Below are 24,240 nucleotides of genomic sequence, written 5' to 3'. Positions count from 1 at the left end.
GGCATGGCCAGCCCTCCCTCCCGCCTGCAGGCCTGGGCTGGCCAGGGCCCTCTGCTGGACACAGAGCAGCCCTCGCCCTCTGCAGCCCGTCCTCTAGGATGTTCAGACTGTGGTGCCCTGAGAGGGCACTGCTCCAGGCCACGGGGGCCAGCGTGGGCCACGACTTGCCCAGCAAGGCAGCAGGGGCAGAATCAGAACTGGACGTGGCTCTCCTGATTCTACCTGATTTTAAGGCAGCTCCTCCATGCAAAACCAAGCAGTCACTGTAACTGTTGAACACTCAGCAGGTCCCAGCACTCAGGTGGTTTCTCAGTGACCCTCACTATGTTCCAAGGCATAAATGCACTGGGGATGTAGCTCAGTGGTGCTGCACCTGCCTGGCAAGGACAAGGTCCTGAGTTCAATCCCTGGTACAAAAAAAACAAAAACAGGACCAGAGATTTAGCTCAGTGGTTCTGGCGCCTGCCTCACGAGCTCAAGGTCCAGACTTCGATCCCTGGTACCAAAAAACCCCAAAAAAACTCCAAAAAATAACAAGAAAAAAAATCTGAAAAATGGATTATAGTAGCATTTATGCATTGGTGTTTTTTGTTTTGTTTTGTTTTTTGTGCTGGGGATCGAACTCAGGACCTTTCACTTGCAAGGCAGGTGCGGCACTATTGAGCTAAATCCCCAGCCCTTCAGATTTGACATATGAAGTTTGTAGAGACCAGTCACTTGCCATCTACTTCACTGGTAGAGCACTTGCCTAAGCATGCTCAAGGCCCTGGTTCAACCCCTAGCACCACAAAAAAAATAAAAATAAAAAAATCACCCCATTGTGAGCTAGACCCAAGAAGGACAGACATCGCAATAGCACATACTTACTGAGTAGTTGCTGTGCTTTATCTGCTGTTGTTATTGTTTTGAGAAGACAGCTTGTCTTCATTGTCCATCCCCTAGAGCTGCATGGCCCTGTCCTCTGTAAAACACGAGGAGTACACGTTTCTGTTAACACCCGCTACTCTTTTGCACGTCAGATTCATGAGTGAAGCGACTCAATATGTATATTTACAAGAGTTTGGGTCGGAGATTTAGCTCAGTGGTGCCACTGCCTGCCTCACAAGCACAAGGTCCTGAGTTTGATCCCTGGTACCAAAAAAAAAAGAGTTTGAGGGGACTACCACTTGGCTATGAGCATAAGGCACGTGTAACTATAATACATAAGATAAAAACCTCTAAATACAAAATATGTACATCTATCGGTAAAAATACCTATCAAAACACTTTAAGAGGAATACAAGTATGCACAATATCTCACTTCAAATATACATAGTAATATTTCTCTGGGCAAATTTTACAATAAACCAATACAGTTTATACAATATAGAAAGGAATCTTTGACATGCCTATGGATCGACTGGCATATTTTAAATAATTCCCTGACACTCTACAGGGCGTCTCCAATTGCTATCAAGACTATGGGGAACCAAGTCTATAAAAATAGCAGATGTTCAACTTCTAATTCACAGGAAACTTGGTGCCAGAGGAAGACTCGTCCCCCATGGTTCCACCATGGGTTCTCTGGCTCTGGGGAGTGCACTGAGGTGACTCTGCTTCATTGCTCCCCGGCCACTTCTTCTCGAGGCTGACGTCCTCAGGGCTCCAGGGTCCCGGGGTAAGGGTGCGATCTCAGCCCCACACCCAGAGCACGGGCTGGTTGTAAGCTTGGATCTCCTCACACTCCTCTCGGTCACCCTGAGCTTCCAGTCCATGCAGCAGATGAACTGGGAGCGCAGCTTCTGGAACTGGGGGATCTTGTGGAAACTCATCTCATAGGGGAAGAACGTGTGTAGTTTAGGCTCCTCGTTGTCCTGCGCCATGTTGTTGGCCTGGTAGAGCACCAGGAAGAAGTGGATCCTCTGGAACTGCCAGGGGAAGAGGCTGGCCTGGCTGAAGTGGGCGATGACCATGGCCAAGAAGTTCTTGTCAGAGGCCTTCAGGTTTATGTCCCAGGCCAGGAATCCCTGGATGACAGGGTCCTCGAGTAGCCTGGTGAAGGCCTCGTGGTGCTCAGGCAGCACTGAGGACAGGTGCTTCCTCTTCTTCCTCTTGAGGCCAGAAGGCTTCTCCACAACACTTGTGTGTGTTAAAGGCACCAGGCCTAGCCGTGGTGATGGTACCTGCTGCTTCTTCCCCAACAGGCACAGATACTCCCCCCACCTCTTGCGGGAGCCTGATGTCTTCCCTGGGGGCTGAGTCCAAGCACAGGGACTTCGCCCCTGCTCATCCTCCTTAGCCTTGAGTGACCACTCCCTCTTCCACTCCTGGCCACAGGACTGAGGTGAGAGGCTGGGATTGCCCCTCAGGGCTGAGTCAGAACCCCCTGGGGACGCTCCTCCTATTTCCTCTCTGATTCTGAATCTTCAAGTGAGGCATCCTTCCGCTTCTGGACAGGCAGCCGAAGCCAGCAAGAAGGGTGCTAGCCTAAGCCTTCTATGAAGAGACTCAGCAGGCCCTCCTGCAGCTCCTCCTCAGACTCTGAAGACCAATCTCTCTTCCTCTTCTGAACCCATAGTTGAGGCAGCAGGCGGGGTGCGACCCAGACACCTTGGAGCCCAGGCGACTTCTTAAGTGGGCCAGGCATGGTGGTGCATGTCTGCAATCCCAGTACTTAGGAGGCTGAAGCAGGAGGATGTAAGGCTGAAGAGTCTCCACTGGAAGCCAGGAGACAATGTCAAAGGCGATGGGGAAGACTGGAGTGCTTCAGAAGGAACAGAAGTGAGCCTGACTTCTTCTTTCCCTTTTATACCACTCTGGGTCCAATCCTCCCTAGGATGGAGCACTATAGTTCTCTCTGTGGCTGTGGGGAATTACTGAAGACAGAAGACTCACCCTGGGACCAGGTGTGGTGGTGCACTCCTGTAATCCCAGCACTGGCATCATTTGCATTTTTGTACACCAAGTGTCTAAAGCACAGCAAGGAGAGTGACGGGGCGTACCTGTGATTCTAGCCCTTGGGGGGCTGAGGCAGGAGGATTGCCTCAAGTTCAAGGCCAGCCAGCCTGAGCTATGTAAAGACCAAATCTCTAAAAAAGAAAAGAAAGGAAAAGAAAGGAAAGGCAAAGAAAAAGCAGGAAGAATAGGAGACCCAGCCTAGATGCGAGTGATAGCAACCAGTCAGCTCGCTGCCTGAATGGAAAAGAAGAGAAATGAAAAGGAAGGCTGCTTCTGTCTCTTCAGAGGAGCTCCAGTCTTCACCTTCACTGGGGGTGTCATCTCCTGGCTTCCCTCACAGACCCTCAGTCTCTGGTCCGGACCCACAGGGCATGCTGCAGTGAGCTCCAGGGCCCCCCCCCATCCTTCGTATCTCCAGGGCACAGGCGACCCTGTTGCACTTTCCACACCTAACAGTGTGGGCAGCTAATTTAAGCCAACCCTGTTTTTCGCTTTGGAGACAGGGTCTCAGTATGTCGTCCAGGCTGGCCTCGAACTCACGGTGATCCTCCTCTTTGTTATTGTTTATTGAGATACGATCTCGTTATATAGCTCAGGCTGGCCTTGAACTTGTGGCAGTCCTCCTGCCTCAGCCCCCCAAGGGCTCGAATCATGGGCATCCCCCACCACACTCCCTGCTGTGCTTTAGACTCTTGGTGTACAAATGCAAACGATGCCAGGCTTGGTACAGCGCACCTGTATGTAGTCCCAGCACTCAGGGAGGCTGAGGCAGGAGGATGGTAAGTTTAAGCCCAACCTGAGCAACTTAGCCAGACCACATCTCTGCCTCAAAATTAAAAACAATAACAACAAAATAAATAAAGGACTGGAGACATAGCTCAGTGCCAAGGCCCGGGGATCTAGAAAACATCCAGCAAGGCGATGTTTGAATGGCTGTGAGGTGGCCTGACAGACTCAGGAAGGACGATTGCTCCAGGTAGAAGATGCTGCAGGCTCAAGACCTGGTGACACCAGTAGGTGATTTTCCTGCAGAGCAGCAAGTGTGTTGTTTGGAGGAGGCTGGCGGGCAGGAGAACTTAGGGAGAGGGCTTTGGTGTTCAGAGCAAGAGGTCAGCTCTGGAGGGACCCAGAAGGGCTTTGTATACCAGGTTCGGTGTGCGACTGGGGCCCTGGAAGCCAGAGCAGGCGGGTACAAAGGGAAAACCACAGGCTCCGAGGAGAAGCAGCAGCGTGACGGGTAGGGGAGAGGCCAGAGGGAGGCCCCCAACTGCACAGGACAGGTGAGGAGGCCCGGAGAGTGGGGAGGGCTTTGCATGTGTGGAGCTCCGAGGGCCTGGCTGAGAGGCAGGAGGAAGCAGCTGCAGTGCAGGAGAAAGCCGGCAGCAGACAGAGGTGGGGCTTCAGCAGCACACGTGCAGCCCAGGCTGCCAGGGAGTACGGGGTGGTGCGTTCGAGAATGGGCAGGAGGCAGAGGAGCCCCACACTCCCGGAAGCTCAGGAGGAATATGGGATAAAAGGAGCCCTGGGAGGGTGGCTGTGCCCATGTTCCTCGCTCCCCACGGACACCCCCCTGCCTCACCAGGCCTGGGAGTCATTCACACCGGCAGTGTAAACACCAAGGAAGCTCTCCTGACCAGCAAACCTGACCTCCTACCCACAGGGGCCCTGACCTGCTGTGTATAAATCAGTCACATGCTGGGAGTGGTGGCGCACACCTGTAATCCCAGCCCTCCTGGAGGCTGAGGCCCGAGGGTGAGTTCAAGGCCAGCCTGGACTCCACAGTGAGGCCTTGTGTGGCGGGGGCAGGGTTGCACAGACGTGAGTGTCACTGTGGAGTCAGCAGGTCAGGCAGGTCGCCTACCCCTCACTGTCACAGCTGTCCCCTCTGTCATCCTCACCAGGTACCCACAGTGGAGGAGAGAAGCAGGTTCTCCCTGCAAACCCTCATCCTCGGGAAGGTTGGGGAAAGACCCTGTTCTGAGCACCTTCAGACCGGCTCCAGCAAGACCTCGGCCTCTCCTCTCCTCCCCAGCCCATGGCATTGGAGCTGCCGCGTGGTGCGGACATTCGGTGAACAGATCACCATTGGCTGCATCGTCTGTCCTGCTCCCTGGGCTCTCACCAAGGGCCAGCCGCTGACATAAGCTCTCCAGATCATTCTCACCTCCTCTTGAGGTCACCACCCTGATCCTTGCTGGAGGACACACAGCGAGGGAGTGACAGCTGGCGTCAAGGTGCAGGCTTATCTAACGCCAAGCTACAACCCCTGTGTGCAGTTTACAGCATGCCCCCCCCCCTATTTATTTGGGCAGTTCTGATGGATTGAACTCAGGGCCTTCACAAGGAGCTACATCCCCAGCCCATTTTTTACTTTTATTTTGAGACAAGCTCTCACTAATTAGCTCAGTTACCCAGGCTGGGCTCAAACTTCCAATCCTCCTTCCTCAGCCTCCTGGAGAGCTGAGATTACAGGCATGCGCCATCACACTCAATTCTATTTGGAGAACATTGACATGGGATGGGCTCTTAGGGACATGGTATGAATGCTCTTATCTGGGCTGGGGATTTAGCTCAGTGGCACCTGGCCTGCCTTGTGAGCTCAAGGTCCTGAGCTTAATCCCTAGTATGGGGTGGGGGGGGAGTATAAAATCAATGCTCTTATGTTTCACACAAGACTTGCTGGAAGATAAGTTAGGTAGAACTCTCTCGAAGACACTGGCACAGGAAAAGACTTTATGAACAAAACCTCAGTAGCACGGAAACTAGCACAAAGAATCAACAACTGGAATCTCATCTTACTAAAAAGCTTCTGCACTGCATGAGAAACCACAAACAGAGCTAAGAGACAACCTACAACGTGGGAAAAAATTTTTACCAGCTGTTCCTCAGACAAAGGTCTACTACCTAGACTATATAAAGAAGTCAAAAAAAATCAGACCCTCCAAATATAAAGACCCAATTCAAAAATGGGCATCTGATGGGCCGGGGATTTAGCTCAGTGGTTTCGCTGCCTGTCTTGCAAGCACAAGGTCCCGAGTTTGATCCCCAGTACCAAGAAAAGGGGGGGGGGGCATCTGAAATGAACAGACATTTCTCAGACAAAGAAGTAAAAGCAGCAAATAAACATATGAAAAAATGTTCAACATCACTGGTCATTGGAGAGATGCAGATGAAAACAATGCTGAGATTCCACCTCACCCCAGAAAGAATGGCTGCTGTCAAGAAATCAACCAATAACAAATGCTGTCGGGGGTGTGTGGAGAAAGGAACCCTTCTCCATTGTTGGTGGGAGTGCAGACTGGTGCAACCACCGTGGAAATCAGTATGGACATACCTCAAACAATTAGCATTAGAGGTTCCATTTGACCCAGCTATCCCCCTGCTGGGTATCTTCCCCAAAAGAATTAAAAGAATCATACCACAGCGATATATGTGCACCCATGTTTATAGCAGCACAGTTTGTAACAGCTAAAGCTTGGAAACAGCCCAAGTGCTCATCAACAGGAGGCTGGATAGAGAAGATGTGGTTTTTCTATAAAATGGAGTACTACTCAGTCATAAAGAATGAGAAACTAGAGACATTTACAGCTAAATGGATGCACATTGAGGCCACACTCTTAAGTGAAATAAATAGGACACACGTGTAAATACTGAATAGTTTCTCTAGTGTGAGAAACTGAAAGTGTAAATAAGGACTAAAAGGTATAATAGATAATGTGAAATAGGAAGAAAAGGGGCAAAGGAGAAGGGAAAGTGGGAGGGGTAGGGGAAAGGAAAGAAGGGAAAAGAAAAAATATGAGAAAAGGAAAAAATGGAAACAGCTTTTGTAAATAGGGAAGGGTGGAGGGGGTGGAGGGAGGACAGGGGGATGGGGAAAAATAGGAACCAAGATACACCATGTAGAGGTACAAGGACCCAATGATGAATGTAACTGTACTGTATACCCAAAATGTACCAATAAATTTAAAAGGGGAAAAAAATGCCCTTGTGTTTCAGAAGTGGACAGAAGACCAAAGAAGTCTAACACCAGGCGTTCCCAGCCCCATCCTTGCTCTGGGATGCTCAGGGCTCGTCAGGCAGGTGCCAACGAGGCACAGACCCTACCGCGGGCCACCAACCGGGGCCCCCGCAAAGGTTAGTTCACCGCGTTTTCTTTATGCTCATGAAGATGCCCCATCCCACTTCCTAATGTACCTTACACACAGTCGCGCTCACTAAGAGCACCCCCTCGGGCCCGGGGATTTAGCTCAGAGGTTCCGCCGCCTGCCTAGCAAGCTCAAGGTCCCTAGCTAGATCCCCGGTACCAAAAAAAGAGCACCCTCCCCCGCTTCGGGTCTTTGCCAGGACTGTTCGCACCCAGGGGCCACTAGGTGGAGCCAGAGGCTCGATGGTGGACGCCAAGGGCGCCGCTGGCCAGGGCCCCTCCGCTCCTGGCCCAGCCACGACCCCCGAGCCCAGCCCACAGACTTCTGCGCTGTCCGAGGAGATCTCACGAGAGATGACAAGAGAGGATCAGTGGGTCTCAACGTCCAAAGAGGATGGCAGGATGTGACAACGGTTCACACCCTCCTGAGGCGCCCAGTGTAGGCCCCAGGCACTCTTCACTGTGCCTGCTGCAGCTTCAGCAGATTCCCTCCCAGGGCATCGCGCTTGCGCAGAAGCACGCAGGCAGCAGCAGGCGGCTTTCCTAGGCCCTGGGGATGTCTCCATGATCCCAGGGATTCCCCATGCTTCTCCCTGGGAATTCCCTGTAATGCTGGGGACAGAAAAGGCGCTTAAGTAGGAGGGCTGGGAGAGGCTGGGCTGTGGCTGGCACTGGCTGGGGTCGGGGCCCCTGGGCCCATGCTGCGTCTATTTTTTTGAGACAGGGTCTCACTGTGTAGTTCAGGGTGGTCTTGAACTCAATATGTCGCTCAAACTGGCATTGTATTTACCGTGATCCTCTGGCCTCAGCCTCCCTAGCGCTGGAATTATAGGTGTGTGCTACTATGCCTGGCTCTTTCTTTTTGAGTCTGGGTCTCACTAAGTTGCTAAGAGGCCCAGGTCAGGCTCGAACTTGGGGTCCACCTGCCTCAGCCCTACAGAGTGCTGAGATCACAGGTTGCGCCACCATGCATGCCTCTCTCTGGCTCTGTGAGTTCATCTACGCATTCCAAGAACAGTGCCTGGCAGAGAGCAAGCAGTATGTAAATGTTGCCCATTGGCTAGAACTCACTCAATTCTCACAGCAGCCTGAGGGGGAAGAGTAATGTTTATTATCTTCGTTTCACAGATTTGGAAACCAATGCTCAGGGAGGCAAGAGGCAGCCAAAGACGAGGAAGGGCAAATTCTGTGCCAGTTTCCCCTCCCCCAGGGACAAGGACACCTGTTGGCCTGCACCAGGTGCTGATTAGGACCAGGAGAGGTGTAGACAGTCCGAACCCCCATCCTGCTGTGTCGGTTGCCCTCCGGCTTTGGGCTGCTGGGCACAAAGGATCCTTGCATCCTGCTCCAGGGGACAGGCAAGGGGCCACCGGTGGGAAGTACACTTCTAAAAGTCAGAGACCTGGGACCTGCTCCCAACTCTGCAGCTAAGGCATCCTGTGCTGTCACTGATCTCATGGTCTCTGGTTTTACAAAGATTTGTTGGGCACCTACTGTGTCCTGGGCATTGTCCTGGACATAAACAGAATGATGGGCACAGCAAGACCTCTGTCCTCATGCAACTGAAACTGAAGTGAAGGAGGCAACCACTAAAAAAACTAAACCCCAGCCGAGCGTGGTGGCACATACCTTGTAATACCAGCACACGGGAGGCTGAGGCAGGAGGATTGCCATGAGTTTGAGGCCAGGTGGGTTACATAATGAGTTCAAGGCCAGCTTGGGCTACATAGGGAGACCTAGTCTCAAAAAAAAAAAAAAAAAAAAAAAAAAGACCAAGAAGAAAAAAATAAAAGATTGCCATGAGGTCATGAAGCCTCTCTGCCCTTACTCCTGGCGATAGATAAGAGAGCCAGAGAGAGAGAGAGAGAGAAAGAGAGAGAGAGAGAGAGAGAGGAAGGGGGGGGCTCTGATTATATAAACCTGTTTGGGATGCCTGTTCTCAGGCCCCATTCTGCATCTGCTAAATTAGAAACTAGTGGTGGGACCAGCAATCAGTGTTTGTCTGTGTGGAGATTGAATCCAGGACATTCCCCAGCCATTTTTTAAAATTTTGAGACAGAGTCTTGCTAAGTTATTAAATTGCCCAGGCTATGATCAAACTTGGAATCCTCCTGCCCCAGCCTCCCAGAATGGGGGGATTACAGCGTGCAGCACTAAGCCTGTGTAATTCGAGTCTCATTTAGCAAGTCCTCCCGGGGACTCTGATGCAGGCTGGAGTTTGAGATGACCAGCTACAGTATTCCGGTTGCATTCAAATGGGAAGGTTCCCCTGCAAAGGGTGGGGCTGCAGGAGGAGTGGGGACTGGCCCTGGGGTGTCCTGGGCCTGACTCCCTGACGGCTGCTGAGCAGGGGCCCTGTCTTCAAGCTGCATTCTCACTGCATGGCATTCAGTGGGTGCTTAAAGCATGCATCTAAGGAACAAAAGAACACGCAAACGGTAAGCAGAGGCAGTACATCGCTCCCCAAGCCCACCTGCTACAGGAGCTCAGTCTTCAGTGGGGAGGAAGAGAGGAAACACATGGATTCCCAGCTGTCTCCTACTCTCACCTTGGGTGCTCCTCTCTGTGACTTCCCAGAATGCAGCACTCCACACACCCTTTGCCAGTTCTCTCTTGCGCCAAGCTAGGAGAAGGGCTGGGAGAGGTCTTTCTTTTTTCTTTTCTTTCTTTCTTTCTTTTTTTTTTTTTGAGACAGGGTCTTGATATGTAGCCCAGGCTGGCCTTGAACTCACAGCAATCTTCCTCCCTCAGCCTCTCAAGTTTTGGGATTACAGGTGTGCAGAGCTCCTCTTCTGCCTTGTGGTCGGGCAGTCCCAGCTACGCCAGAGGCTGCGGTGGGAGGATCACTCGAGTCCAGAAGCTTAAAACCAGCCTGGGCAATGTGACAAGCCCCTCTTTCCACTCATTGTGCCCCAAACTTGCCCAGTACACTAGGACTTCTCTCCAAGGGCTCTTCCATTCCAGAGCAGCCTGGCCTTTGAGGACCCAACTGGCTGGACCCATCAGAATAAAATCCCAACCTTTGTTGAGAAACATATATACCATACAAAGAGAGTAAGCCATGTATTTCCTGAACAAATGTTTATTAAATGCATATTAGGTGCCGGACATGTAACTGATGCTCAAAAGCACTTGTTTTGTTTTGTTTTGTTTTTGGTATGGGGGATCAAACTTGGGACCTTGTGCTTTCAAGGCAGGCGCTGGAACCACTGAGCTAAATCCACAGCCCAGCACTTGTTCTTAGCTGGGCATAGTGGTGCACACCTGTAATGTCAGCACTCTAGGAGGCTGAGGCAGGAGGATCCCGAGTTTGGGCTCAGTCTATGCAATTTCACAACTAAGGCAAGACCCTGTCTTAAATTAAAAAAAGGACTGGGGATGTAGTTTAGTGCAAGACCCTGGGCTCAATCCCCAGTACACCGGAGGAGAAAAAAAAAGCAGCGTGGGGCATGGTGGCAGATGCTTGTAAGCCCAACACTAGGAGCCTGAGGCAGGTGGATCTCACTTCGAGTTTGAGGCCAGCCTGGGTTACACAGTGAGACCCTGTCTCAAAAAAAACAAAACAAAAATAAATAAATTTTTAAAAATAAAGCATTGAGCTGGTTGTGATGGTGCATAATCCTACCACTCAGAAGCCTGAAGCAGGAGAATTGCATGAGTTCAAGGCCAACCCTGGCTACATAGTGAGTTTGAGGCCAGCCTGAACTACATAGCATACTGAGACCCTGTCTCAAAATAAACAAACAAACAAATAAATAAAGCATTAATTCTTAAACACTCCATTGGCCAAGAGGTCACTCAGCTTGCTCAGATTCCCTATGGCTACAGAAATACGGAACTTGCTCCCTGCCTAGGGACATGTCGCACAGAAAGCCCACTGTGGCCATGCTTCTGTCCCCTGGCAGAAACAGGACGCACACAGACTCCAGGTGCTTGCTGCAGCCCAGACATTGCCATAGGAGGCGAGGTGCGGGGAGCCCTGGAGGGCACTCAGAGGAGCTTGGGTGTCAAGGAGGCTTCCTAGAGAGCCTGGAGGGGCAGAGCAGGTGGAGTGAGGGAGCCAGTTTGGCAGAAAGGAGGTGAAGCCCAAGTTCCAGGCAGGAAGGGAGCTGGGGCAGGGAGAGCCTGCTGTCCCCTCCACAAGACCCACAGCTGAGCCGGGCAGGGCTGGGGTGAGGCCAATCTCATCTGGGAGCTCGGGCACAGGGGACTGTTCCCACAGATGCCCAGGCTGGGTCACCCCCAGGCAGCTGCGGGGCAGTGCAGGCTGAATCCCTGTGCCCGGCCGGCAGGGCTGGGATGGGTATGGGGAGAGCAGAGCCCAGGCTGTAGCCCGGAAGGGTGGCTTGAAAGTCTGGGGGAGCAAGCGAGCTGCCTCCCAACGTCACCTCAGCCCTGGTCCCAGCCCTCAGGTGCCAGTACCCACACTGGTGTCCCCTTTTCACCCCGCACCTCGCAGCCCCCAAGCAGATTGTTCGTTGTGGATGCCAGCAAGTCCTTCTGCTTTTCTTGCTCTGCTGTCCCAACTTGAGCTGCAACCCTGGTGCTCAGCACAAAAGAAAATTTCACAGAGCCGAGGGGGACTTAACCCTTCCCGGCTGGTGGAGTGCAGTCTGGGTGGGAACTGGGGAAAGGGGGGTGAGCATCTCCACCTCCCCGAGGTCCTCACCTGGCCTGGACACAGCTGAAACTGAATTCACACAGATCCACCTTGCTTCCGAGCCTTGCGTACATCACTTGACCAGTCCTGAACTCATTTTTCTTCTTACTATAAATGAAGACAGTAACGTGCATCTTCCACATTATCCTGAACAGTAAATCACACAATTTAAGCGACACGTCCTGACCCAACTTGGTTGGTAATAAAGGTCAATTCCCCTTCTCTCTTCCTCCTTGTGGAATTCCTGCCTCAGCCCCACTGCTCCAATGCCCTGCACCCTTGGCTTGGGCTGGAGACCCTCTGGAGTCTCCACGCTGGGGCTCCGGGGTTCACCGTGCCCCAGCCTGGCAATGTGCTGTGCCCCAGACTGCTGAGGGACCCAGGACTGGGTAAGAGTTTTGGCTCCCAGAGTGCAGGGTTCCTTCTTTGCCCACCTTAGCCTGGCCCCAGGTTGGGAGTGGAGCAGAGGCCAAGAGGCTTCAAAGGCAGGGAGACAAAGGTCCCGGCCACACCTCCATGTGGGAAAGTTGGAGGAAATTCCCCGAATGCAAAGGAGGCTAAAGATAGACACAGACAGAAGGCTTGCACCTTGATACCCCCACTGCCCCTGCCCTCCGGCCTGTCCTCCCAGCCTCCCTTCCCCGTCAGGCAGAGTCCAGCTGGGGTTCGAGACAACCCCGGATGGACAGCATGGTCTCCAGCCCTCCCTTCCCTCGGCCCCACTGAGCTCCAGCCCAGCCCTCACCCCCTTCCGAGTCTGAGTCTTTCAGGATTCAGTCTTTTTCTCTCTGGTCTAAACCAGAACGAAGGTCCTGTGGGTCTGCAGGACTCAGAGGCAGACTCGCTCAGTGTTTTGCCTGGATTTGGGACTGTGACTGGAGGCTGAGTGGGTCCTGTGTCAAGCTGCTGTGAGTCCCTTCGGGGATGGCAAGACCTTCTTCATCCCTCTCCCCAGCGCCCAGCACAGTGTCATGGAGTATGCGCTTCATACACCCTAGGTTGTTGGTTTGTTTGGGCAATATCTCCCTCTGTAGCCCAGGTGGGCTTTGCACTGGTTATTTTTGTTCCTAGCAGGACAATGGCAGCTCTGTCAAGCCGGTATCTAGTGGCTCAGTCCCGGGTACCACGAGCACCCTGCATCTGCAGTTCTTGATGTGTGTGTGGATCTCCCCCATCCTGCTGGGGTTACGGCAGAGTCCCCAACACAGCGGGGAACCTGGGTACCTACCATCGACACAGCTCCCCTCAGCGCTGCCAGCTCTTGGATGGGTTAGGCTGGAAGGCTGGGGGCAATGCAAACACATCTCCCCTTTCCCGGCCCTTCTGGGCATGGTTGATTCCCTGGCCAGCTGGGAGCACCAGTCCAGGAAGTCCTTGGGGCAGAACCGTGGGCCTACATCTGACCTGGCTCCTGGAACTTGGGCAAGAGGCCCCTGCCAGTTATAGCAACGCACTGTCCTCTGGGCAGGGAAACCTTCTCTCTGGGCCCTGGGCCCCATCCATAGACAATGGCTTTTGGGGGGGGTTTTTTTGTACCAGGGATTGAACTCAGGATCTTGTGCTTGCGAGGCAGGTGTGGTGCCACTGAGCTAAATCCCTGGCCTTTAATTTTATATTTTGAGACCAGGTCTCACTAAGTTGCTAAATTGCCCAGATTGGGTTCAAACTTAGAATCCTCTTGTCTCAGCCTCCCTGAGTGCTGGGACTACAGGTGTGCACCACCATGGCCAGTTTATTTGCTTGTTTTCGTTTCTGTCTTACTCATTTTTTTGGAGGATGAAGGGAAATTAGAGGGAAAATTTTTGGATCTCTGCTGGCCCCAGAGTTCACAGAGAACTGCCACTGGGCATGGAGATCTTCACAGTATCCTGGGCTCTTTCACTCTTGTTAATTTCGGAGCCAGGAGATGAAGGAGAACGGTTGATGGCAGTGATGATGGCAGAGGCAGGAAGGAGCAGGGCTGGGTAGGCAGGCTGTCCCCAGGCAGATGCATATTTCTGCTTTGGGATCTGGCTCTGTGCTCACTGTGTATTCGTGCATGTCTGCCTCCATATTACAGCTACAGAGCAGCTGCAGAAAGAGACTTCCACTTCTTCCAGAAAGGCTGGGGCTGGGTGTGGTCTGACAGATGGCTAGCAGGTTACAGGTGTGTCTGGCTGAAAAAGGTCCCTGGGTCTCTGCCTCCTGATTGGCGACCAGTGAGTCACAGCAGTTGGGCTCCTGAAGCGGAGCTAATTGGCTGTCATGGAGTCGGGGTCATGGCCTGCCTTATCTTTAGGGCCTTCTCTGGCCAGCCCAGATGGACCATGTTCCTGTACTGGCAATGATGCTGGCTCAGGGGCTGCTGACTGCTGGTCAGTGGGATGGGCCCTTGGGGTAGCTTTCCCAGCAGTCTGTGGGTGCCCTTTGACCTCACCACGCCCCGACTCCTTGACCCTCCAGGGCCTGATGGAGGCACCTCGAGGGGTGTGATTGGGGGATCTAGCTGACTGTGACCTGGAAAAGCCAGAAAGGGGTTTCCTCAGTTCCAGAAGACCTGCCTGAACTGACTGGCAACATCAAAGTGTTTGTGGGTAAACATTCTAGAAACTTCCTCCAGGTCCTGGGAAAGGTCTCCAGGAGATGGGCATGTTGCTGTGGTAACTTAGGGGTCTCCTGAGAGTCCAGCAAAGGGCAAGAAAAAGGCTCATGGAAAGGGTCTTGTATGGGCTTCTTAGACCCAGGGATCCCTGGCCATGCAGGTAAAGGGGAGGGTCCCGCCTCCTAGCCTCAAATCACCTGCTCACTTTTCCTGGACCTGCGTGGGTGGAGCTGGCTGCATGCCTTCCCCAGACACTCACCTGGGGTTTCGATGAGCGTAGCAGGCCTGGAGGGATCTGCCCCTGCCAAGGTCACTGGCGGAGGTGGGCGGACAGCAGGAGGCCAGAGGCCATGGGCAAAGCTCTCCTTCTGCCTGTCCCCCGAAGCCACTGCCCCCAGTCCTCGGTAATGGCCCAGGGACCACCCATCTGGCTACCTGGAGGGGCCCCACGATGCTAGGGGCCCAGCGGCTTCTGAGCTGCTCCCAGACTTCAGTAAACAGCCTCGAGTCTCCATCCCCTTGCTGTCCTTCCATCTGCACACAGGGCTTCTGTGTCTGGGCGGTGGGCTGCAGTTGAGCGTCAGAGGCCTGGGCCAGCCCGGGGCTCCCAGGGCTGCCAGGCACCTGTCGGCACCTGGACTCCTGGCTCCCACTCACCCAGTCAGGCGCAGGTGCCATCCAGGGTGCCTGGGCAGAGCGCCAGAGGGGATTTTCCACCTGCCTGGCTTTTTGTCTGTCTGTGGCCTGGAGGCTGGGGCTGGGCCTGGGCAGGGGCAGGGCCCTTTGGGTTCAGGGAGGGGAGCTCTGTGGTGTCAGATCCACAGCCCGGGGTCTTCCCTAGAGCGGTCCCCTCCCCCAGCCACTGCTCTCCATCCAAGTTGAATTAGGTGTAGGTGTGGAAAGGTGTGATACCTGTCCTCACCTATCATACAGGTCATAGCCAACACTCCTCTGACAAGACAAGCTAACGAGAGCCAAGCATAATAATCTTTTTTTTTTTTTTAGATAGAGTCTGGCTATGTAGCTCAGGCTGGCCTCCAACGTGAGATCCTCCTGCTTCAGCCTCCCAAATATAAAACATAACAATTTTATTTAAAGTTCAGCCAGGTGTGGTGGTTCATGCCTATAGTCCCAGCAATCAGGAGGCTGAGCCAAGAGGATTGCCATGAGTTCAAGGCCAGCCTGAGCTACATATGATTTCAAGGCCAGCCTGAACTGCATAGGGAGACCTTGTCTCAAAAAAAAAAAAAAAAAAGTCCAGAAATAAGGACTCAAAGACCCAGGGAAAACTGTCTGGTTTTTTTGCTTAAATTCCATGAAGAATGGAAAACTGTGTAAAAATGTGATTGGACACAGGGTATGCTCTAATGCTAACAGGCTGAGGGGGACGCAGCAAGGCCCGTCTGTCCAGATTCCTCTTGACCTCTATGTGGCCTTCCTTTCTTGCAGGCGTGGGGCAGGATCCCTTGGAATGAGGGTCTTTAAAACAGAAAGGAGAAGCTCTAGTTTCTATAACCTGCCTGGGGGAAAGGAGCCCTGGTGTAACTCACTTTGGGGGGAAAGGGGTGGGATCAGAGCCCTTGCTTGGGAGGCCTTCCGGGCCCCTTTAGTTTGGAGGACAAATTGGGCCAACACACCGTACTTGGGGTACATGTTCAGAGCTCCAGCACCTGGCTGCTGGTCTCCCAACCCCCTCCACACTTACCCACCCCTCTCCCTTCTCAGCACAGGGCAGGGGCCCAGCCTGCCCACCACACCTCCTCTGGAGGCCCTGCCACCTCCAGTGTGACCTTGCCCTAGGGCTGGCTGAACGCTGGCCCATGGCCTCAGGCTGAGGGCAGGCCCTCGAATCTCCACAGCTGGAAGTGAGGACCGAGGAGGCCACTGGTGACCACAGGAGGCTGGAAGCTAGGGAGGAGACTGGGAGCAGATGGCTGAGGGCTGTCTTCACCTTGCTAGGCAGCTCCAAGTCCTCCTCCTGGCCCCAGGCCTGGAACCCCCTACATGCCCCCTGTGAGGTGGCAGTGACCAGGTGACCCAGGTGCACCTGCTCCCTCCCGAGTAAACAGGAGGGAAGGCTGGGGTGGGGCGGGACTGAAACTGGGTGCCGGGAGGGAGCTGGTGAGTCATGTCCTTGTGCTGCAGCCCCAGCCAACGGAGGCGAGGGGAGGGGAGTGAATAGAGAAGGGACAGATCAGGGCCACTGTGGGGCTGACTCAGGTCCCACACGCCCCTCCCCTGGGGCTCCTGAAATGGTCATTTGGAACTCACTCCCGATCTTCTTGTTTTATTGCCCAGAGAGGATAAATGACTTATCTAGAGAGCTACACAGCAAGTTAGTGGTCTCAGGTCTCCTGAACTAGTTGTGGGTTCAAATCCCAGAACCTGAACACAACTTCTAGAGGGCTTTCCCTGCTCCATGGAGAAGGCTGGAGAGAGCTCTGTAACTGCAGTCATTGCCAGGATGAGGTCAGGTCCTGGTGCTTCCTGGGGTGGGGGCTGCAGCCCCTCTGCCTCCCTGAAGCCGGCTGGGTGTCCGAGATCGCTGGAAGCCCTGCCTAGAGGTGTGACATCACGAGACCAGCCTGGCTTGCCGCAAAGGGCTCCACCCTGGAGGGGAGGCAGAGGGCACTGCTCTAGGTCAGGTCTCACTGCAAAGTACAACCCAGTAGGCAAACAGACTGCAGCGGTGACCGAAACTCCGCGTCCTCTGCTGCCCACTGCCCACTGCCCACTGCCCACTGCCCCGGAAACCAGGATCCCTGGGGCGCCTGCCCTGGGCAATGGAGTCAGCTCTCCTCATGGCTAAGTTATGAATAACATAAAATTGGCCTTCTCTGACCACACGTAGTACAGTGGTTAAGAGGATGGAATTTAGAAAATTCCGAGTATCGGGTCATCCTAGCGTCATGCTAGCAAATCTCAGCTTGTCACCACTCAGCTGTGAGAACTGGGCAGGTCCCTGAGCTCACTGCAAATTGGGGATGAGAATACTGACCTCGAAGGATTGCTGTGAAGATTAAACAAAATGACCTGGGTGTCTCAGGCACAATGCCTGGGAAGCAAACGTAGGAGCTTGAATTTGTTTTCTTTCTTTCTTTCTCTTTCTCTTTTCTTTTCTTTTCTTATCTTTTCTTTCTTTCTTTCTTTTCTTTTCTGTGCTGGGGATCAAACCCAGGTTGTAGGAGCTTGAATTTGTTTTCTTTCTTTCTTTCTCTTTCTTTTCTTTTCTTATCTTTTCTTTCTTTCTTTCTTTTCTTTCTTTCTTTCTTTCTTTCTTTCTTTCTTTCTTTCTTTCTTTCTTTTCTTTTCTGTGCTGGGGATCAAACCCAGGGCTCTGGAAGGCTAGCCATGTGCTCTGAGTGACACCCTAGGCCCCCTAGGCTTAATTTCTTTCTTTTTTCTTTTTGAGTTTGTGACACAAGATCTTGCTCATAGTTCAGACTGGCCTTGAATTCACTATGTAGCCTAGGCTGGCCTTTAACTTGCAGCAATCCTCCTGCTTCAGCCTCCAGAGTACTGGGATTATAGCCATGTGCCACCATGCCTGGCAGGTTCAACTTTCATGAAACAAAATACAAATATTGCATAAGAGAACTCTAATATTAATAATGATAAACTAGGCATGGCATGGCAGTGTAGAGCTGTAATCCCAGCTACCTGGGAAGCTGAGGTGGAAGGATTGTAAATTTGAGGCCAGACAGGGCAACTTAGCAAAATCTTGCCTCAAAAAAATGTTTTCCTTTAAAAATATTTTTACTTAAATAAGTTTTTAAAAAAAGAAAAGAAAAGAAGTAAATAAAGTCTGAAGTCTGGAGAGGGCCAGGATTTAGCTCAGTGGTTTGGCCACCTGGCTCAAAAGCGCAAGGTCTTGAGTTCGATCCCTGGTACCAAAAAAAAAAAGCCTAGAGGTACAGCTCAGTGGTAGAGCACCTCTGAGTTCAATCCCTAGAACTGCAAAATAAATTAAATCAATAATGATAAATTAAGTTCTAAGCCTTGCATTTTTATCACAGAAGAATAGCGTAGAGTCCGTCCTGGCTTTCCTTTACTCAGTGAGTGTTTTGAAAGCCAGTGGGGAAGTGCCCCATGGGCCAGAAGGCTCCTGGAAGTGATGTGAGGCTCCTCTTCCGGAAGCAGGGGGCTAGGATGGGGTAGAACTGAGAAGAAAGTGTTATCCGGTTACTCCAAAAGCCAGGGCATCCTTTCTCTCTTCTCTTTTTTTCCTGATCGTAACTCTTTGCTACTCACATTAAACCTCTTCTTTATCAGTTAATTTCTGCTCCTCCTTCTGAGCCAGTTCAGGCTTTATCCCTCCCAGGGAAGCTGACCCAGCCAGCCCAGCATCCTCCTCAGGGCATAGCAAGGCCCGTCCTGTGTGCTCTCCTAGGACACTGCCCCCACCTCCTTTTTAATTTTGCCACAGCATCTCCCTAAGGTAAGTTGTACAGGCTGGACTCAAACTTGTGATCCCCCTGCCTTACTTAGCCTCTCCGAGTACTAAGATTACAGACATGTGAACCATACCGAGCTCCTCTTTTTTTTTTTTTCTCATACTGGGGATTGAATCCAGGGCTCCTGCATGCTAGGCAGGCACTCTACCACTGAGAGACACCCCCAGCCCGAAGGATAAATTTATAGTCACCCTCTGCCTGAGAACCTTGGACCAGCTGGAGCCCAGTCTCTCCAGCCAAAGACTTCTTAGTTTTCTTGGTTATGTCCTTCTGTCATCCCTTGTCCCTCTTTGAGCTGTGAGATGTTGACCAGAGCCTGGGCTAAAGGGCAAGTGGGCAGGATTGGGCCACAATACATAGACCAAGGAGAGGGGTGAGGTCAACCCTTCCCCTGACCAGGAGATTGAGGGGCTCCTGGGCCCAAAGAGAAAGACACTAAAAACGAAGAACTCAGGGAGGGTGGGACACATAAGTGTGAGCAATGTCGTTCCACACCCCAGCACTTGGGAAGCTGAGACAGGAGGATCTAGAGTTTGCAGCTATTGCCAATCAGTTTAGGGTTTTCTACTGGGTGCTAATGTTGCCTGCTGATTTCTATGATTCTTTGATATTAACATCCTTGAGTGGCTTTTGTCTTTTCTTGAAAAAGATCACTATCCACCCTACTTAGGATAAAAGCCCCAAGTAGTTTTACACTTCCTGAGAGATGGCAAACAGGCAGAATTACCAAAGTAAACATTCTATCAAGGTCTGTCCTGCAGAATAGGAGGCTGCTAGAGAAATCAGAACCCTCCAAGACTTGTAACCTAAGGAGCAGTGGAGGAATGGGGTTTATATAGCAGCTTGCAGACCTATTTCAGTGAGGGTCAGGCTGAAAGCTTGTTATGTATGCTGGGTATGCAAATAAGGGGCCCTGATCCCTCTCTTCCTGATCTTAGCTACTCCAGGGTGCACCCCTTCTTCTTCAAAAAGACAACAGGAGGGGCTGGGGATTTAGCTCAGTGGTTTCGCCGCCTGCTGCACAAGTACAAGGACCCGAGTTCCATCCCTGGTGCCAAAAAAGAAAAAAAAAAAGGCAACAGTACCCTTTGAAATGGCAGGAGTCTCCAGACTGACACTGTGGTAGCCAGAGAGGACTTGGCTAGACAGTCAGGAATGACACAGGCAAACTGTCCCAGTCCATTGGGGTCAAGGAGGAACAAAGGGAAGGGGGTGGAGGTGGAGCTGCTGGTTGGGAAATAGAGGTGGGTGGAGGGGCGAGGAGAGAGTCTGGTGCACAAGGCCAGCCTGGGCTATATAAGGAGACCCTGTCTCAAACAAAACAAACAGAACAGGCCCGGGGATTTAGCTCAGTGGTTTTGCCACCTGCTGAGCAAGCCCAAGGACCCCAGTTCGATCTCCAGTACCAAAAAAAAAAAAACAGAACAAAACAAAACAAAGCCTGTGATCACACAGCCTCCAGGCCCCCTGGCTCAGGGCTGCACCCTGAGGCACAGGGCGCCCTTGGCTTCTTCTTCAAACCCCCAGCCGTGTCCCCGTGTCATGGTGGTGGTGGTGGTGGCGGGGAACCATGGCAACCAACCATGAAGGGAGACTCATCAAAAAGTCTGGAAGAGACCTGGAGAAGGCCGCTGGCCAGAACCTTATTCAATTTATTCAGCAAACTCATTTAGCCTTATAGAGTGCTGGGCACAGGCTAGGCCCTGGGGACACAGAAATGAAAAAACCAGTCCCAGCCTGTGGACACCCACAGGCTTCTAGAGGAGGCCAGGGAGCTGACCCATGCTGGCAGAGCCTGGCGGGGATGCTGGGATGGAGGGAAGCCAGGACCCTGCAGGAGCCAAATCAGGAACAAAACCCCCAGGAGGCCAGACCTGCAGGGATGCAACCTTTGACCTCAGGCCAGAGAAGGGCAGGGTTGGCCAAGCCCAGAGTAGGAGGGGAAGCAGCATTTCTGGCACAAAGAGAAAGAGGCTGGTATGTTGGGGGAGGCAGAGGAGAGAGGAGTGTTGGTAGAATCTTGAGTATTTTAGTGTGCCTGTTTTCCCCAAGACATGCTTTTGCTATGTTGCCCAAGCTGCACTCAAACTTGCAATCCTCCCCCGTTAGCCTCTCAAGCACCTGGGATTACAGGCTTGTGCTGCTGTTTCTGGCTCAGTATGCTTCCTCAGGACAGATTATCCATGGGGTAGCTCAGTTGTAGAGCACTTGCCTAGCACGTGCAAGGCCCTGGGCTCAATCCCCAGAACTGCCAAAACCTTTCCAAAACTTTTTGGGAACTTTGGAATTAAGGCCTAAAAAAAATAAAATAAATTTAAAAAAATTCCATGACTGCATGATCTCAAATCTTCCTAGAGCACTGATAAGCTGATGGCTGGGCATGGTGATGCATGCCTGTGATCCCAGCACTCAGGAGGCTGAGGCAGAAGGATAGCTGCCAGTTCAAGGCCAGTCTAGACCACACCGTGAGACCTTGTCTCAAAAAAAAAACCAAGCTAACATATGGATTCCAGATACTTTAGAGAAGGTAGCTCTGTTTGATGTATTATTTACTACTGAGTAGATCCTATTGAGTTCTCTAAATTTAGATGCTGATATTTGGAAGAAGCAAGTCTGGCCTCAAAATAAAGGGCCGTGACCTAAAGGAACAAGAGCAGTGAGGAGGCTGTTCTTTGAGCTTGGAAACTACAGATAACAGTTTAAGAGAACATTCTGAGAAATGGGCCACACTCAGAGCTTGTGCGCTACTGAGTTCTCAAAACAAAACACTCCAAAAACAAAACAAAACAAAAACACTCTAGGTGCGCTGGTTTTGTGACTCATTCTTGTACACAAACTGATGGATTTGTCATGGAACCAAAGACAGCCATTTTTAGAGAGGATTCTGCAAAACCTGGTGACCATCTAACAGTGAAAAAATTTTTATTTGTGATATTAAAGAGGATACAGAAGAATATAATGTGACAGACTACTTTAAAAAATGAGACAAGATTGAAACCATAGAAATTATAGAAGACGGGCAGAGTGGGAAAAAGAGAGAAATGCTTTTGTAACTTTTAATGATCATGATATGGTTGATAAAATTATTGTTCAGAAATAACACTTGTTAGTAATGGACATAGTTGTGAAGTGAAAAGTCCCCCCCATGTTTTAAGACAAGATCTTGTTATGCAGTTCAGGCTGGCCTTGAACTCACTGTATAGCCCAGGCTTACCTCGAACTTGTGGCAATCCTCCTGCCTCAGCCTCAAGTGTACTGGGATTATAGGCCTGTGTCACCATGCCTGCCACAGAAGACTTTTGAAACAGCGGAAAAGGGCTACAGTCCTTAGCAGGAGAGAGCATGAGGAGCCGTGAGGAAAGCTGCAGGTTTCTTTGAGATGGGTCCCAAATGCATTAGAAGAACTGTAAAAATTTGTCACAGGAGGAAGGATGATTCACAGGTAGGGAAGTTATTACAGCTTAAACCGGAAACCCTTCTGATTCAGCCGTCAGAGCCACAGTTTGATGAATGCAACATAGTGTTGATTAGATGCACCTTCCCAAGGTCTTCTGTCTATCCCAGCTTTGTCTTTCTCTTTACGCTGCATCAGGTACACTGCCCAGCAAACTGTAGTAGTGGTAGCAAGAATAAGAAACCAGGGCAAGGATTTAGCTCAGTGGTGCTGCCGCCTGCCTCGAAAGTGCAAGGTCCCGAGTTCGATCCCTGGTACCAAAAAAGCCCCAAACAAACAAAAAAGGAGAGTAAGAAATTAAGGCATTTTTAACTTTTCAATATTTGTGTAGTTCAATTTTTCTACATTTTAGTATAGAAACTTAAACAAAATGCAGTTTTGGGGCCAGGGATTTAGCTCAGTGATTCTGGCGCCTGCCTTGAAAGCGCAAGGTCCCAAGTTCAATCCCTTGTACCCCCCCTGCCAAAAAATGCAGTTTTGAAGGTGTTTCTTTCTGAGCTAACAAGAAGGTCATTGTTAATTACTATTTTGTATGAAAGTTGTATCATTAACTGTAAAGAAACTCCCAATGACTTAAGGGGAATGAATCTCTTCTCATTTCAAACCATGATGTGAGTAGGCACTGACATGGAGGGAACAGGTACTTGTATGTTTGCAATGTGTGTTTTAGATACACTAGGACTGAGTATTTAAATTAGCGTAATTCAAAAGGCTGGATTTAGCTCAGTGGTGCCACTGCCTGCCTCTAAAGCACAAGGTCTGGAGTTTGATCCTTTTTTTGTAACTTTTGGGTACAAAAGAAAAAATATCAAATAAATTAGCATAATTCTGCCAGGTGTAGTGGCACCGACTTATCATCCCAGCACTCAGGAGGCTGAGGCAGGAGTTTGAGGCCAGCCTTGAGTTTGAGGCCAGCCTGAACTACATAGTGAGTTCAAGGGCAGCCCCAACTACAGAGCGAGACTGTCTCTAAATAACTAAATAAACAAGCATTAAGATTACCTTCAGGGCCGGGGATTTATCTTAGTGGTTCCGGCGCCTGCCTCGAAAACGCAAGGTCCAGAGTTCGATCCCCCATATCAAAAAAAAAAAAAAAAAAAAAAGATTACCTTCAAATAAAAAAAATCTCAAAATTCAAAAAAACAAAACAAAACTAGATGTTAACTTGTAGGAAATTGGTAAGTTGCAAATAATTTTTATCTGGTTAAAAAGACAGTGTCAACCCCAATCAGCCTCTGGTCACCGTGGAGATGGAGGCCTGGAATGAAGCCTTGAAGTTTTCAGGACGCCTTCCCTTCCCTCGGGCGTCTGCCCTGCTCAGAGAGGACCGCGAGGCTGGCACGATCATGCACCTGTGTCAAGTGCCCGAGCGCAGCCAGCCAGGGTCTCAAAGCAGTGGCTGCAGCAGGGGTCGGGCCAGACCGGTGGCCCGGAGGAGGCAGGGCTGTGACGCCCAGGCACCGGGCAGGAACGCGGGCTGCCTGCAGGGGGCGCTGCGGAGTGCCTTTCTTTGCTCAGCTGTGCCCGGGAGGTATGCAGAACGCGGGGAAGGGCACCCTAGCCGGGAAGCGGCTCCCTCTCAACGGATGAGGAGCCAGGAGCTCTCCGTGTGTGACACGACATCAGAATGCACACGCCTGGGAGCCGTCCTGTGACTCAGTGTCCCTTTACGTCGCTGCTCAGTGTCAGCACACCTCTCTGGGACCACAGCCTGGGACTACAGTGTAACCTCGCCATGCTTTGTCTGCAAAGTACAGCTCTCCTAGAATGGAGACTTCGGGGTGTGCAGGTGGGAAGCCTTTTTGCTGCAGAGAATGAAAGGGCCATGCACAAGTAAAAGGGGGAGTGGGGGTAGCTCAGCGGCATGGCGCCTGCCTGGCAAGCATAAGGCCCTGAGTTCGACTCCCAGAACAAAAAAAAAATGATGCCAAAAGTTTCAGTGCTATTGTCTTACAGATTTTGTAGCCAACCTTGTAATCTTACTGTAACATTCTTTTCTCCACTTGACTA

At 51.5% G+C, this 24,240-nt stretch overlaps 1 protein-coding gene across 1 annotated transcript; it reads right to left on the bottom strand.

Moving 5' to 3' along the window:
* Positions 1–1,334: 1,334 nt before the first annotated feature.
* Positions 1,335–8,422, bottom strand: LOC110345288 (speedy protein E13-like). Its single transcript, XM_087194221.1, is given in 3 exon segments — positions 1,335–1,733; positions 1,736–2,403; positions 8,304–8,422. Coding segments are annotated over 3 exon segments (1,020 nt in total). The 3' UTR covers positions 1,335–1,500.
* Positions 8,423–24,240: the final 15,818 nt, after the last annotated feature.

The sequence above is a fragment of the Heterocephalus glaber genome, unplaced genomic scaffold (assembly GCF_053883595.1).
Source record: "Heterocephalus glaber isolate CG9 unplaced genomic scaffold, H.glaber_assembly_v1.0 deba00001600, whole genome shotgun sequence".
Taxonomy (NCBI): Eukaryota; Metazoa; Chordata; class Mammalia; order Rodentia; family Bathyergidae; genus Heterocephalus; species Heterocephalus glaber.
This window is presented reverse-complemented; position numbering and strand designations above follow the sequence as displayed.